The sequence below is a fragment of the Camponotus floridanus genome, unplaced genomic scaffold, assembly GCF_003227725.1.
Source record: "Camponotus floridanus strain SB8 unplaced genomic scaffold, Cflo_v7.5 scaffold39, whole genome shotgun sequence".
NCBI classification, from domain to species: Eukaryota; Metazoa; Arthropoda; class Insecta; order Hymenoptera; family Formicidae; genus Camponotus; species Camponotus floridanus.
Genome location: NW_020229536.1, coordinates 115880 through 129033, shown reverse-complemented (window position 1 = coordinate 129033; position 13154 = coordinate 115880). Strand labels below are relative to the sequence as shown.

At 35.4% G+C, this 13154-nt stretch overlaps 2 protein-coding genes across 6 annotated transcripts; one reads left to right on the top strand and one right to left on the bottom strand.

Annotated features, from left to right (window-relative positions):
* Positions 1-858: 858 nt before the first annotated feature.
* LOC105248036 (breast cancer type 2 susceptibility protein homolog) lies at positions 859-8225 on the bottom strand. Of its 2 annotated transcripts, none has more exons than XM_025411251.1 (12): positions 7840-8225; positions 7685-7760; positions 7325-7463; positions 3836-7233; positions 3548-3698; positions 3268-3480; positions 2970-3180; positions 2720-2877; positions 2384-2631; positions 2096-2279; positions 1567-1845; positions 859-1352 (listed from the first exon to the last, which is right to left on the bottom strand). In XM_025411251.1, the coding sequence occupies exons 1-12, from the start codon at positions 7892-7894 to the stop codon at positions 948-950; spliced, it is 5517 nt and encodes a 1838-aa protein (XP_025267036.1). In that variant the 5' UTR covers positions 7895-8225; the 3' UTR covers positions 859-947. The 2 variants fall into 2 exon arrangements, with proteins under 2 accessions (XP_025267036.1, XP_019882044.2); XM_020026485.2 differs by having other exon boundaries at positions 860-1352; positions 2384-2646; positions 7840-8224.
* Positions 8226-9968: 1743 nt separating this feature from the next.
* LOC105248009 (mediator of RNA polymerase II transcription subunit 27) lies at positions 9969-12172 on the top strand. Of its 4 annotated transcripts, XM_011252528.3 has the most exons (6): positions 10108-10262; positions 10358-10413; positions 10646-10826; positions 10971-11243; positions 11328-11628; positions 11752-12172. In XM_011252528.3, the coding sequence occupies exons 3-6, from the start codon at positions 10654-10656 to the stop codon at positions 11884-11886; spliced, it is 882 nt and encodes a 293-aa protein (XP_011250830.1). In that variant the 5' UTR covers positions 10108-10262; positions 10358-10413; positions 10646-10653; the 3' UTR covers positions 11887-12172. The 4 variants fall into 4 exon arrangements, with proteins under 4 accessions (XP_011250829.1, XP_011250828.1, XP_025267055.1 ...); XM_011252527.3 differs by lacking the exons at positions 10108-10262; positions 10358-10413 and adding an exon at positions 9969-10089; XM_011252526.3 differs by lacking the exons at positions 10108-10262; positions 10358-10413 and adding an exon at positions 9969-10095.
* Positions 12173-13154: the final 982 nt, after the last annotated feature.

Below are 13154 nucleotides of genomic sequence, written 5' to 3'. Positions count from 1 at the left end.
GAATCCGCAACTATTAGATATTATTCCAAAGAAAACAGAAAAGCTGTTTTCACTCTTGTTAGCATGAGAAAATTTATTTGGATTTGAAAAAATAAGATTTGGAGACTTCTTTTGAACAACGAAAAAGACAGTTCTTCTCCGAGTATGTTGCTCTCTATAAAAAGAACTTTTTATTTCTTTAGAATTATCATTTTCTTTCGTTTCTCGTATAATTCTGTCTATTATGCCAAGCAAACTTATTTTTCGAAGGTCACTATACACGAATATTTTATATTTCCCAACGATAGGTTTAGGAAAAATCAGCTGTCGGAAGTTAACAGCTGGCTAACACCTGAGGGTCTATTACGGTTCTTGAAGCGAGGTGAAAATTACAAAAGTGAATAGATTTACTAAATTTCGACAAATGAAATTGATACTCTAGTAAATTTCCTCACTTTTATTATTTTCACCTCGCTTCAAGAACCGTAATAGACCCTCTGGATCCCAAAAAAAAATGGGATTTATTGACGAATTTTCCTTTGAAAAGAACATTCTTTTAAAATTTATAAATCATCATGTAAATTTTAGTGTCTTTTTAGAAAAAAAAGAAACAATTCAATAATTCGAAAAATTTACATCTCTCATAATGTGTGTGAACGAGATATCTCTCGAAACTTGTTTTACATCAATTCGATATTTTTAATAAATATTATATTATTAACACTATATTATTATGAAATTATCTTTAACTCTGTTTATGATGAATTGGGTAATTAAGGCAAATATAGAAATTTTTAAGATTATAGATTTAAGAAAGATTAACTATGGGATAGATTCGAATGGAAAAAGCAAAATTCGAATGCAAGAGTGGAATGTATGTGAAAACGAAATAGTTTATATAATAATAATTAACAAATTTTTACAACTGCTTATAACTAGAATGAAAACGAATGAGTAAACTGGTTATATCACTGCTTTTCCGACGTGTCGGATGAACTTGGATCCCCAGACTGCTTGGTACTCGACGTGTCCTTCGTCGTGCGAACGGGCGATTGGAAATTCAAAGAAACCCTCTTGGATTTTCTGAGTATAAGAGGAGATAGTTCGGGTGGTTCACCATAATATTGAAGTTTCTCGAGTCGTCTCTGGATCGAAGGATTAGCTGCGATAAAACTCGGGCTGCTGCCGACTCCTAATTTCGGTGCTGCCAACGGTGACGTGTAGTCGATCAATCTTTTATCCACGCTTGATATGATCGAATTGTACATTTTAATCGGAGTGCTTTTACCCGCCACATAATGCGTCGGTGTTGACTTTTTTTGCAATTCCACATTAAGAGCCAAAGTGCATCTTTCAGTGTATTTAATCGGATCCTTAAAAATCAAGTTTAATATAAGCGTATCTTAATTTGGAAAAAATAATTATAATTGAATAAATCTATAAAAGAATCTTTTAATAATTTTTTTTAAAAAGCATTAACTGCTTTAATAGCTATAAGAGTGCATTTAAAAATTGAGAGAAAGAAGATGTACGAGAAAGAAATAATATAAATTATAAAAGACCTGAAGAAAAGAAAAGAGAACGTACCGTGATCAGGTTTTGCAAATTTTCAAAAGATTCGTACAAATGATTTCGGCGAGGATTACATGTAAAAATAGTTTTGTCCGTACAATATGCCGCTGGGACATTCCATGAAGTTGCCCTTCGCCATTCTAAATTACTGCACGCTACGATAGATCCAACAGTAAGAATATCTGTATAACCATAACTGGCTATACCTTGCCAAAATAATATCGAGAGATACAAGGAGTCATTTGAGTCCGTTTTCGGGTATGCTAAATGTACGACCTCGAAATCTTTCATGCCCTACAAAAGACATACGTATAAAATGTATAAAATGTTACATTTAGAATCGTAGATATAAAACAATTCAATGGAGTCATTCAGACATATAATTCCTACAAAATTACTTTATTGCTTAACAACTTAATTCTTCAAAAATAAATCGTGCATTATCTTTTTTTGTAACTTTTCAAATATTTTTTACAATTTTTTCAACAGTATTTATATTTAAATTATGTAAGAAAATTGAGAAAAATATGATAGAAATGCTTACATAAGGGGCAGGGCCGACGCAACAGACAAAACCGACCGTGTCAAATTCTCCGTAAGGTGGAGCAAATTCAAAATTGGCCAATTCGCTAAAAGATGTGTGCACTCTAGCAGGATATGACGTATCATGCACCTTTACCGGTTTAAAAATTGAGGACCGGCGCCCGGTGAGTTGCAATTCGGTTCCTCTGTTGAACAATATTATACGTATTTAATATAATCATAGAAATCCAGTATATTTACGTATGTACCGCCCGCGATACAGTTATCCTCTTTTGTGAGAAAATAGTACCTCTTTCCAGAAGCAATAACGTTATAAAGTGAGACATGCGCGCCTTCTTTGAGGGCACTGACAACTTCCTCGCTAGGCGACCAAACCGACAGAATTGCGTTTACATTCTCGTCGCATACGCGAACTTTAAGCAGTTGAGAAACTTGCCGTGGCCCCGGCAAATTATCGCGCAATTTTGATTGTATGTCTTGCATGAACCTCTCTTTTTTCTGGTGTAGCTCTTGCAATAATTCTTCGCTGCGTCGTTTCTTCGAGGCGGATTCCTTATAATAATTAATATACGGAAGAAAATTTATATAAGCTAAAAATAATTTAAATAAGTGAATCGAATTGTACCTGCGACGAGCTTCCGTAATCTTCGTCCAACTCAGTTTCATCAGTAAGTCCCTCTTGAAAATCTTTCTCCGCGTTAGCGTAAAATGTCTCTATCTTGGACAAACATTGCTGTTCGTATGTACTTTGCGCTTTCTCCTCGCATTTAGCGTTTCGAACAACTGTCGCGAAAAATAAACAGAATTAGTATAGAAGAAAAATTGCCTCGCTAACTTGTTTGCAATTAATTGTAAAAAAAGAAAATATGTCTTACTCGAATCTCCGGACGCGGTTTTCTCGTGATATAACGTCGGATACACTCTAGCGACAATAATTGTCATTTTACCGATTAAACCGCCGCTCGGACATACGTTACATAATTTGATGGGTATCGGTCCCGAACGTGGCGCGTATCCTAATTTCGCGTACCATCGTGCGCGCCTGGTTGAATTTGTGTGTAATTTTAAGCATACGGTAGCTGGTGCCTGCGGTAAGAAATTAAAAAATTAAAAAAAAATTTAATCGCTTATATTTAAACGTTCGATTCCGATAAAAAAAAACTCGACGCCTACCTCTAATGGATAGAAACCTTGATCGCAATTTAGTAATTCTGCGCCTGACACCACTAATTTCGTGCCCTCTTTTATTTTGCCAGTCGATATGCTCTTCACCAATCCTATATCGATACAAATAGGTATGCTGTACCAGCCATCTGTTAATTCTATTCTCCATTTTGGCACTCCTATGCGCGGACTCTTCCCTACCTCCGTACTTACATTATTATTCTGGAAATTAAAATACGTATAATATATGCCGATACATTGAATATTTCCTATGATTAATATATATTACTTCTACTATAGATGACACGCATAAAATCATTCTCTTAGACGCGACATCGTCCTTCTCCAAGATACGTCTTATGGCTGATCGCTGAAATTGATCAATCTCTCGATCGTACCGGTACTTTAATTGTGCCATTACGCGCGAAGGTGTTAATGCCCTAAAGTGTAGAAAAAGTGATCAATAATCGTTAATTTCTTTTAATATGTAAATAGATCTCGTTCAACGCTCTATTCAATCCCTTTAATTTCTAGATATTAGGAACAATTTTTGCTCCCATTTCATAAAAGATTATACCTAGGTAACTCGGCTGAGCCGAATTTCATCCTGTCCATCGACGCCAATTTCCATACGATCCACCGATAATGATTCTCGACCCAACGCGCGGGAACCAGATTCGGATCTACGCCCGGACTTGCGAGGAAAGCGCGGAGGAACTCCCAGATTCCCACGTAACCGTTCTCATCCAAAATCAAACGCGCGTCGTCCTCCATCGGTATCCCGCGAACGTTAGTCCGCGCCACTTCGGCCCCGTAGAAATCAGAGCATCGGAATGTGTAGGACGTGGCTGTCGCGGCGGTAATCGCCAAGATATTCGGCGATATCTGTCGATTGATGAGTTCCTGATACGAGAATGGCACGGGCGGTGCGCCGTTACCGATTTCTCTCAACGACAAACGAGCATTAGAATTGACTTGTTTGTAACGATACAGGTGGCCGATGGATTGTTTCGATCCGTGTCTCCTTTTCGCGGTGATTATCTTCTCTTGATCCAGCGCGGCCGTCAAGCGATCCTGCAGTATCCTCGCTGATTCGTCGACGAAATGCATCATCAACTGAGTATCGCCGTATTCGTTCCATTCCGTATTGCTTTCTGCCTTTTGTTTCTCCATCTGCGTCGATTTCTGCACCTCTATATCTGATTCGTTCACATTGATATTGTTGCAAAATGTGACATTCTCTCGTGATGCTACATTCTTTACATCATCTAGAGTTATTTTACTCGCTCGTAATGCACTATACTTGTCCCTTCGATGTCCTAAATCCTTCCGCTTTCTCGAGTGTGTTCCTAGAACAGGACTACCGGCATCCATTTCAGATTCTACAGCATCTCTTTCGGGCGATCTTAGGACAGAATTTATAGTTGAATTTGCTTGTTTTTTCTCATCTAGATTTCGATTCTCATCATTATCGATGCTTAGATTGTCAGAAAATAATTTCCTGGCTTGATATTCATTACTGAGACGAGCTTTTTTTGAATCAAATGAGCTGTTTCTGCTCAAGGGTGTATTCTCATCTGAATCGCTGTTGCGCTTTTGCAGTGATGTAAATTTCAAATCAGAGCTATTATTATCCGGATGGTTGTTAGAGAAGAATGTTTGTGATTTAAATAGAGCATTATTCGAAACTGTTATTTCTTGATCACTTTCAAGATAAAATTCACCACATGGAATTTTTAAATCGCATCTTTTAATCTTTTCATTAGGAGCAATATGGGAACTAATACTTGAATTATGTATGTTATACTGTTTAATCTGTTCAACAGTAGTATCCAGTTGTTCTGCAAACAATATTTTTGCTTTGGCCAGTGATTTTTCTGAAATATTGATAGATTTACCTCCAGCTGTAGAAAATAATGGCAAAGTCATATTGTTTGGTTTCATAAAATTTTCATCTGTGGTTGATCTCTTAGAATATTTTTCCAATATGTCGTTCTCATTTCTTGATTCTCCCGCTAATAATATTTTTGCTTTAGCCGGCGATTTTTCTGAAATATTGATAGATTTATTATCAGTGGTAGAAAATAATGGTAAAGTCATGTAATTTTTCACAGGATTTCCATCTGTGAATGATTTCTCAGAGTATTTTATTAATGTATCATTTTCTTTTTCTGATGTATCCGCTAATAATATTTTTGCTTTGGTCAGTGATGTTTTTGAAATATTGATAGGTTTACCACCAGCTGTGGAAAATAATGATGAAGTCATGTTATTTGGTTTTATAGAATTTCCATCTGTGAATGATCTTTCAAAATTTTTTATTATATCATTTTCTTTTTCTGATTCCGTTAATAGTATTTTTGCTTTGGCCAGTGATTTTTCTGAAATATTAATAGGTTTACCATCAGCTGTGGAAAATAATGATGATGTTATATTATTTGGTTTTATAGAATTTTCATCTGTCAATGATTTTTCAGAATTTTTTATTACATTATTTTCTTTTTCTAATTCATCCGCTAATAGTATTTTTGCTTTGGCCAGTGATTTTTCTGAAATATTGATAGCTTTACCAGCAGCTGTGGAAAATAAAGTCATGTTATTTGGTTTTGTAGAATCTCCATCTATAAATGATTTGTCAGAGTATTTTATTAATATGTCATTTTCTTTTTCTGATGTATCCGCTAATAATATTTTTGCTTTGGTCAGTGATGTTTTTGAAATATTGATAGGTTTACCACCAGCTGTGGAAAATAATGATGAAGTCACGTTATTTGATTTTGTAGAATTTCCACCTGTGAATGATTTTTCATAATTTTTTATTATATCATTTTCTTTTTCTGATTCATCTTCTAATAACATTTTTGCTTTGGCCAGCGATTTTTCTGAGATACTGATAGTATTGCCACTAGCTGTGGAAAATAATGATAAAGTTACATTCTTTGTAGAATCTCTATCTGTAGATGATGTTTTAGAACATTTTATTAATTTATCATTATTCTTTTCTAATTCATCTGCTAATAATATATTTGCTTTAGTCAATGCTTCTTTTGAAATGTTAATGGGTGCACCGCTAGCAGTTGAGAATAAAATAGGAACCATATTGACTTCTTTGTTGGAACTTTTATTTATAAACGTTTTTTCACAATCTGTAATATGCATTTTATCACAATTTTTCAATTGTTCTGTAAATTGTAGCTCTGATTTAGACAGTATTTCTTTTGTAATATCTATAGAAGTAGTATTAAATGAAAAAGATGATAAATACTTATTTTTCTGCTCATTGGAATTTCTTTTAGCGAATGATTCATAATTCTGTGCATGGTTTTCATCTATATCAAAAGCATCTGCAAACAATCTCTTTGCTTTGAGTACTGCCTGCTTTGAGACATTAATTGAAGCACCACGAGCAGTAAAGAAACCTATAGTTTTATTCTCTTCTATATTTCTTTCCTTATCAATATCTTCGATCCTTTCATTACAATGCATCATAGACTGGGCTGTTTGATTATCAAAAGTATTAAAGCATACTTGATCTATATTACTAAATGAGGCATTTTTAAAAAATTCTTGTGTCGATGTATCCAAGCTGTCAGATGCAGTATTTGCATGATTGTCTAAGTCTTCATTATTACATGAGTTTTCAATTTCACTGAAAACTTTTAATTGACAATCTTCAAGAATATTAGAAATAGGTTCCGCAACATTTGTAACACTATTTTGTACTGTAGAATTAATATTTTCAGAAGTAGAAGGTGCGTCTAACGATACGTTTATAGTAACATTTTCGTTGTTTTTTACGATTACCGGATCTATAGATATAGAAGTTTCAAATATACGACGTTTGGAGCGTTTAGAGCGTCTTCGTGAGGCTCTAGATTCTTCTGCAATAACAGGAGAATCAGATATAATTTTGTCTATGCTTTTAACAGTTGAAATATCAGGTGTATGCTGTTCAAGTTTAGGTGTTTCTTCTGTCTGAAATATTAATGATGGACAAAACATTGTAATTTAAATAATAAAGTTCAATGTAGAAATGTAATATATCTTATTTTAAAAAATGTATTACTTTTTTTGTTGCGCTTGTTAATAGTTTTATATATGGTTGAGCTTGTGGTGTCTCAAAATCACTAGTCCACTGTTCATTTATCTTGCTTAGAAGGGGTAACAGACTTAATGGAGCATGTGGAATATCATCACTTGATGTCCTGTTGTCAACAATATAAAATGATCAATCAACAATTGAAATATATTGTTTATTGAAACCAGAGCAAATTTTTGATTAATAATGTAAATAAAATTTTGTTGTTTGCAACAAAATATTACTCAACATTTATATTATCATTATTTTAAGATGTAGATGTTAAGAGATCTCTGTTACATATTTCATAATGAAACTCTAAAATAACAAAATAAAAATGTGTCTTACATTTTGCTGGAACTAGGTGTTTCAAGTCGATTTAAAATCAGGCCATCACGTTTGATCTCTTTTTTTTGTTCATCATCTAAAAATATGCGTATGAAAAAAAATATCGTAACAACTGTGCTACACACACAAATAATTCGTACAAATATTATCGTTACCTGAGAATAATTCATCGGATTCGTCTTCAGTGTTGTCAATTATCGATATATCCATGATTGTGTTATAATCGTCACCTCTCTAAACTTTATATTATTGGCACTTATTTATTGATTTGCTTCAAATTTCCATCTGCTCGTATCTCGTAAAAACAGAGATTGTAATTTTTGCGCACCGCTGCATTATTCCAATGACGTCATTTCAAATACATGTGAAAAACACGGTAAAATAAGACATAAATCTATATTAAATACGGTTATAACCTCTTTAACTGGCAATAACAATCAACAAATCGCGCGAAATGCAACTTCACGTATCATGTCACGTGTCACGTGAGAAACACTTGTCAGCGCCTTGATTTTCGTTTGAATTTCCCTCATTCAACACGTAAATCCCATATGACTCTACGTTGCACAAAGAAAATACGCAGTTAGGTAACTTTAACGTTAAGGTGCAATTTCATTGACGCTAGAAATCAGCGGCAAATTAAAATCACTAGACTTTCTCTAGATATGGCGTCAATAAAATAAAGTTCAAACAGTTTCAACTTTTTCAGTGTGTAAAGCGGTCTTTTCATTGACGCTACTTTTTAGCGTCAATGAAATTGCACTTTAACAGTTGGCAGCCCTACGAGATAGGCTGTGCAGCACTGCGCGTATATAAAATAAATTTGAAATCGCTTCTAGCCTAACCATAGCCCTCTTCATGCGATCGACTTTATTTGAATTGCACGGCATCGCATCGAATTATGATGCGGCGCCGATTTGTTCGAACGTAATTCGGGACATCGCGATGCTGTATAAGCGTCGAATGAGCACGAATTGTCACGCAAATATGATAAATCACATCTACTCACCGTTCACCGGCTGTTCCACAGGCCGCTCCACTCGCTCGCCTCGGGACGTCCCATTCCGATCTTGATGCACATGATATCATCAACGCGAACGCGCGACACTTTATTTGGCACTCCCGATATTCGCTCGCATCCGATAATCATCATCAAGGGCGCAAATAACGCGACGCAACTTCGCTCCATCTTCGCGATCGCGCTATCACTGAACTGTGAATAATAGCTGTCGCGCACTTTCACCGACATATTATGAAAGTCGCGCGATCATCCTTGGACACTTTCGACGCTCTTTCACTCGCGATATTCGTTTAAAAACGGTTAAAAGACGCGAAAAATGCGGACGTACGACGATCCGTGTAACTGCGTATGACTCCGATTCACGTATGACGCGTATGACGTAGCAGTGACGCGTATGACGTAGCAGTGACGCGCTAACATGGCGGCCGAACCAGTGCGCAGAAACGAACGCGCGCACTGGTTCGGCCGCCATGTTAGCGCGTCATACGTGAATCGGAGTCATACGCAGTTACACGGATCGTCGTACGTCCGCATTTTTCGCGTCTTTTAACCGTTTTTAAACGAATATCGCGAGTGAAAGAGTGTCGAAAGTGTCCAAGGATGATCGCGCGACTTTCATAATATGTCGGTGAAAGTGCGCGACAGCTATTTTTTACAGTTCAGTGATAGCGCGATCGCGAAGATGGAGCGAAGTCGCGTCGCGTTATTTGCGCCCTTGATGATGATTATCGGATGCGAGCGAATATCGGGAGTGCCGAATAAAGTGTCGCGCATTCGCGTTGATGATATCGTGTGCATCAAGATCGGAATGGGACGTCCCGAGGCGAGCGAGTGGAGCGGCCTGTGGAACAGCCGGTGAACGGTGAGTAGATGTGATTTATCATATTTGCGTGACAATTCGTGCTCATTCGACGCTTATACAGCATCGCGATGTCCCGAATTACGTTCGAACAAATCGGCGCCGCATCATAATTCAATGCGATGCCGTGCAATTCAAATAAAGTCGATCGCATAAAGATGGTTAGGCTAGAAGCGATTTCAAATTTATTTTATATACGCGCAGTGCTGCACAGCCTATCTCGTAGGGCTGCCAACTGTTAAGGTGCAATTTCATTGACGCTAAAAAGTAGCGTCAATGAAAAGGCCGCTTTAGATATGACGACGGCGGGAGCAACGAGCGTCATGGATGACGATTGGTCAATGAATGCCATCTGACGACATGCTAGTTAGGTAGGTCAATGAGAGGTTAGAACCAGAATGACTACGTTCTTTGACTTACATACTCGGAGGTGAATGAAAAGCATATGGCGATGGCAGTATGTATGAAGTATCAAGTATTATTATGACATTGCGTCCTGTTAGAATGGAAAAAAGGATGTGCAAGGTGAATGTACGTCGTCAGTTTTACATTAGAGGAAAATTTTGATATATTAACTGTTCAAATACTTGTTATTATTCGGATTTACTTTGAATTCAAACTGTCGGCTATAGTTCATAGACGACCATAAGCGTGAAGTTTCACTTGTCAAAAATCAAGCGGTTATCATTTTTAATCGTGTAAGAAAATTGACAAAAATATTCAGTGACATTTTATTGTTTTATAATTGACACAAAACAGGATATATTAAGCATAATTTATTTCTGTATTATAGCTTTTGAAGGTTATGTGATCATGTCATATCTGAATGGACAGATTATTTTCTATGGCGTATGTTTGATATAAAATAAGTTCAAAAAATTAAAGATTATTATCTACTAAAATAATAGATACAATATTTGGTATAATATTTTGAAAAATATTTTTATTATCCATATATATCTTTTGCAAAACAGAAATGAATCATTTTAATTCGATTAAGTAGAGACCTATAAATATTGCATTAAATATAAATTTGTAATATATTGAAAAATATTGTGAAGAGAATATAATGTTTTAATAGGTGTAAAAATGGAACAGTTACAAGCAGCACTGACAGCTATCAAAGTACTTCGTTCAAATGTTGGACAAGTGTTTGATTCCCTTGGAAATGGTTTGCGAGCGGAACACGGAGATGAAAATAAAGAATCCAAATATTTATTAGAGTTACAGGAACTATTGACTACTGTGAATCTTAACTTGAGGTAATTAAATAAACTAAAGGAAAAAAATAATCATTAGAAATCAGACATAATGAGACACATCTCTAATGAGATAATAGTTTTATTGGATTATACTATTATGAAGCAATTAAATCACGCGATTAATGTTTGCCATTTAAAACACAGGGATGTAGAACAGGTGATAAGTAGTTTAAATCCACCACCAGGTCCATTTAATTTAGCTAGCACAACATATCTTAGTCAGGAAACAACGCAAGAACGACAAGCGCTTTATAGTACACTTGTCAATTGTTATAAGTGGACAGATAAGGTTCACGAATATAGTAATGTTGCTTATACATTGCTCAATCAAAATTCACTAAAGAGATCTTATATGGTTGCAAGTAGGACAAAGAAGGCAAGACCGTTCTACACCAGTAGTCATAATGTATCTCAAGCGTAAGCTGCTCTTAATTTCAATAATGCGTCAATGAACTTGGTACTTTAATTTTGGAGGTTGAATTGATTTTAATCTGTTTCTAGGCAAGTCGATTCTATGTTATCAACAGTTGAACGACAATTTAGTGACATGACAGTGTCTGTATCCCGTCCATTCGCATCGAATGCAGTGTTACATGTTACACTGGGACATGTTCTAAAGGCGTTGATAGCGTTTAAGGGATTGATGATAGAGCGGGTTGTAATCAAAGGTTATGGTGAAACGATGGATTTGTGGACGGAATCTAGGCATAAAGTCTTCCGCAAAGTAACGGAAAATGCGCATGCGGCGATGTTGCACTTTCATTCGCTCGCATTACCTGAATTAGCAGTGCGATCATTTATGGTAATGATTATGTATTTATGTCATGAATATTACATTACTGAATCTAATTGCTATTTTAACCGCCTGTGATTACGCTAATCGCTCGTCATACGCGATTGTTATCACATTTTCTCTCATTTCCAGACATGGTTACATGGTTTAAACAATTTATTTAGCGAACCTTGCAAACGCTGTGGCTTGCATTTGCACAGTGCACTGCCTCCAACTTGGAGAGACTTTCGAACTTTGGAGCCTTATCATCAGGAATGCAAGCCGTAAAATACAAGCCCAGTGTCTTTTCAGTGCATTTTAGTCAAATAAATATGGATCTTTACAAGTACTTTATTAATATACAATAATGAGGTATAATAATATTTAATGGCTATGTTTTTTGTCCGAAAACATTCATCGGATTATTATATGATATGAATTTCTAATAAATGATAATAAAACACATATCTATTTCAATACATATTTTTGCTGATTGATCTTGCGATAATAAAATAATGCGCGCGCTTTTTCGTGTTCTTCGTTGTTGGGATAGTGATAAGGTGAAAGTAAAATGTTTTCACAGAGAGAATGTAAGGGCTTTTATAAAAAGAATTCAATTACATAACACTTAACAAATGCAAATCGCACAGAACATATCACATTTCGCGAGAGAAAAATTGCAAAGCATTAGATAACATTAATCCGAAACAACATACGTCATATTACGCGGGCACTGTCGATCGCGCCGACAATGGAAAGCTGATTAAATATACGATTAATTCTTTTGTCAGATTTATTAAGTTACGATATTTGGAATCTCGATTTTGAACTTATAATTACAGATAAAAATATAGATGCCCTTTTTCATATGTGGAAGTGAAGGGAAAAAGTATATCAATCGAATGATTATTCGTTCAGCAAAGAAAAGTTTTATGTATGTTAATGCTAACCTTTGATATCGTATAAATGAACGGGCGCATAAACATTTTCCTTGAAAGAAATTTATGATCAGTATGTATGCATGTATGTATGTATTTTTTTTCTTTCTCGTTACCTATGTTCTACGTATGTATACCACTCTTAGTATCGTTACATGCTATATTTAGTTTTACATAATGCTAATTAATATATGTAAATATAATTACGTTATAATATACTTTTCACATAACTGTACACATTCACATCTTGGAATATTGGCGCTCTCCTAAGGGGCGCAAGTCGTTTGAGTGGCAGTGAACTTATTTTACAAATCGTTATTGTAATCACTTATACTTTGCTGGACTGTTCGAAAATTTCTCTTGCTCTTTTTTTCTTTTCTTTTTATTTCCCCCTTTAAGGCTCTATGAACGTTGTAATTACTCAATGAGTTTAATATTGTGTCATTGACTCGAAACCATTGATGCGATCATTGCTTATCTTTTTATCAAAGTCGTGATGAGTGCGAAATACATTATTAGGTCTTCGCGTTTTTAAAGTTAGCTATTTTTTTTATAATATATATATGTATATATATATATATGTATACGCGCGCGCGTTATTACAATTTTTTTAGAAAC

Bases quoted from the DNA above. Each gene is read 5' to 3' on its own strand.
- LOC105248036 (XM_020026485.2), bottom strand. From the start codon at position 7,894: ATGGATATATCGATAATTGACAACACTGAAGACGAATCCGATGAATTA. The intron at 7,234-7,324 runs GTAATACATTTT...TTAATATTTCAG, and splicing joins TAACAAGCGCAACAAAAAAA to ACAGAAGAAACACCTAAACT. The intron at 1,846-2,095 runs GTAAGCATTTCT...TGTCTTTTGTAG, and splicing joins GCGTCGGCCCTGCCCCTTAT to GGCATGAAAGATTTCGAGGT.
- LOC105248009 (XM_011252527.3), top strand. From the start codon at position 10,654: ATGGAACAGTTACAAGCAGCACTGACAGCTATCAAAGTACTTCGTTCA. The intron at 10,827-10,970 runs GTAATTAAATAA...TTTAAAACACAG, and splicing joins ACTGTGAATCTTAACTTGAG to GGATGTAGAACAGGTGATAA. The intron at 11,244-11,327 runs GTAAGCTGCTCT...ATCTGTTTCTAG, and splicing joins AGTCATAATGTATCTCAAGC to GCAAGTCGATTCTATGTTAT.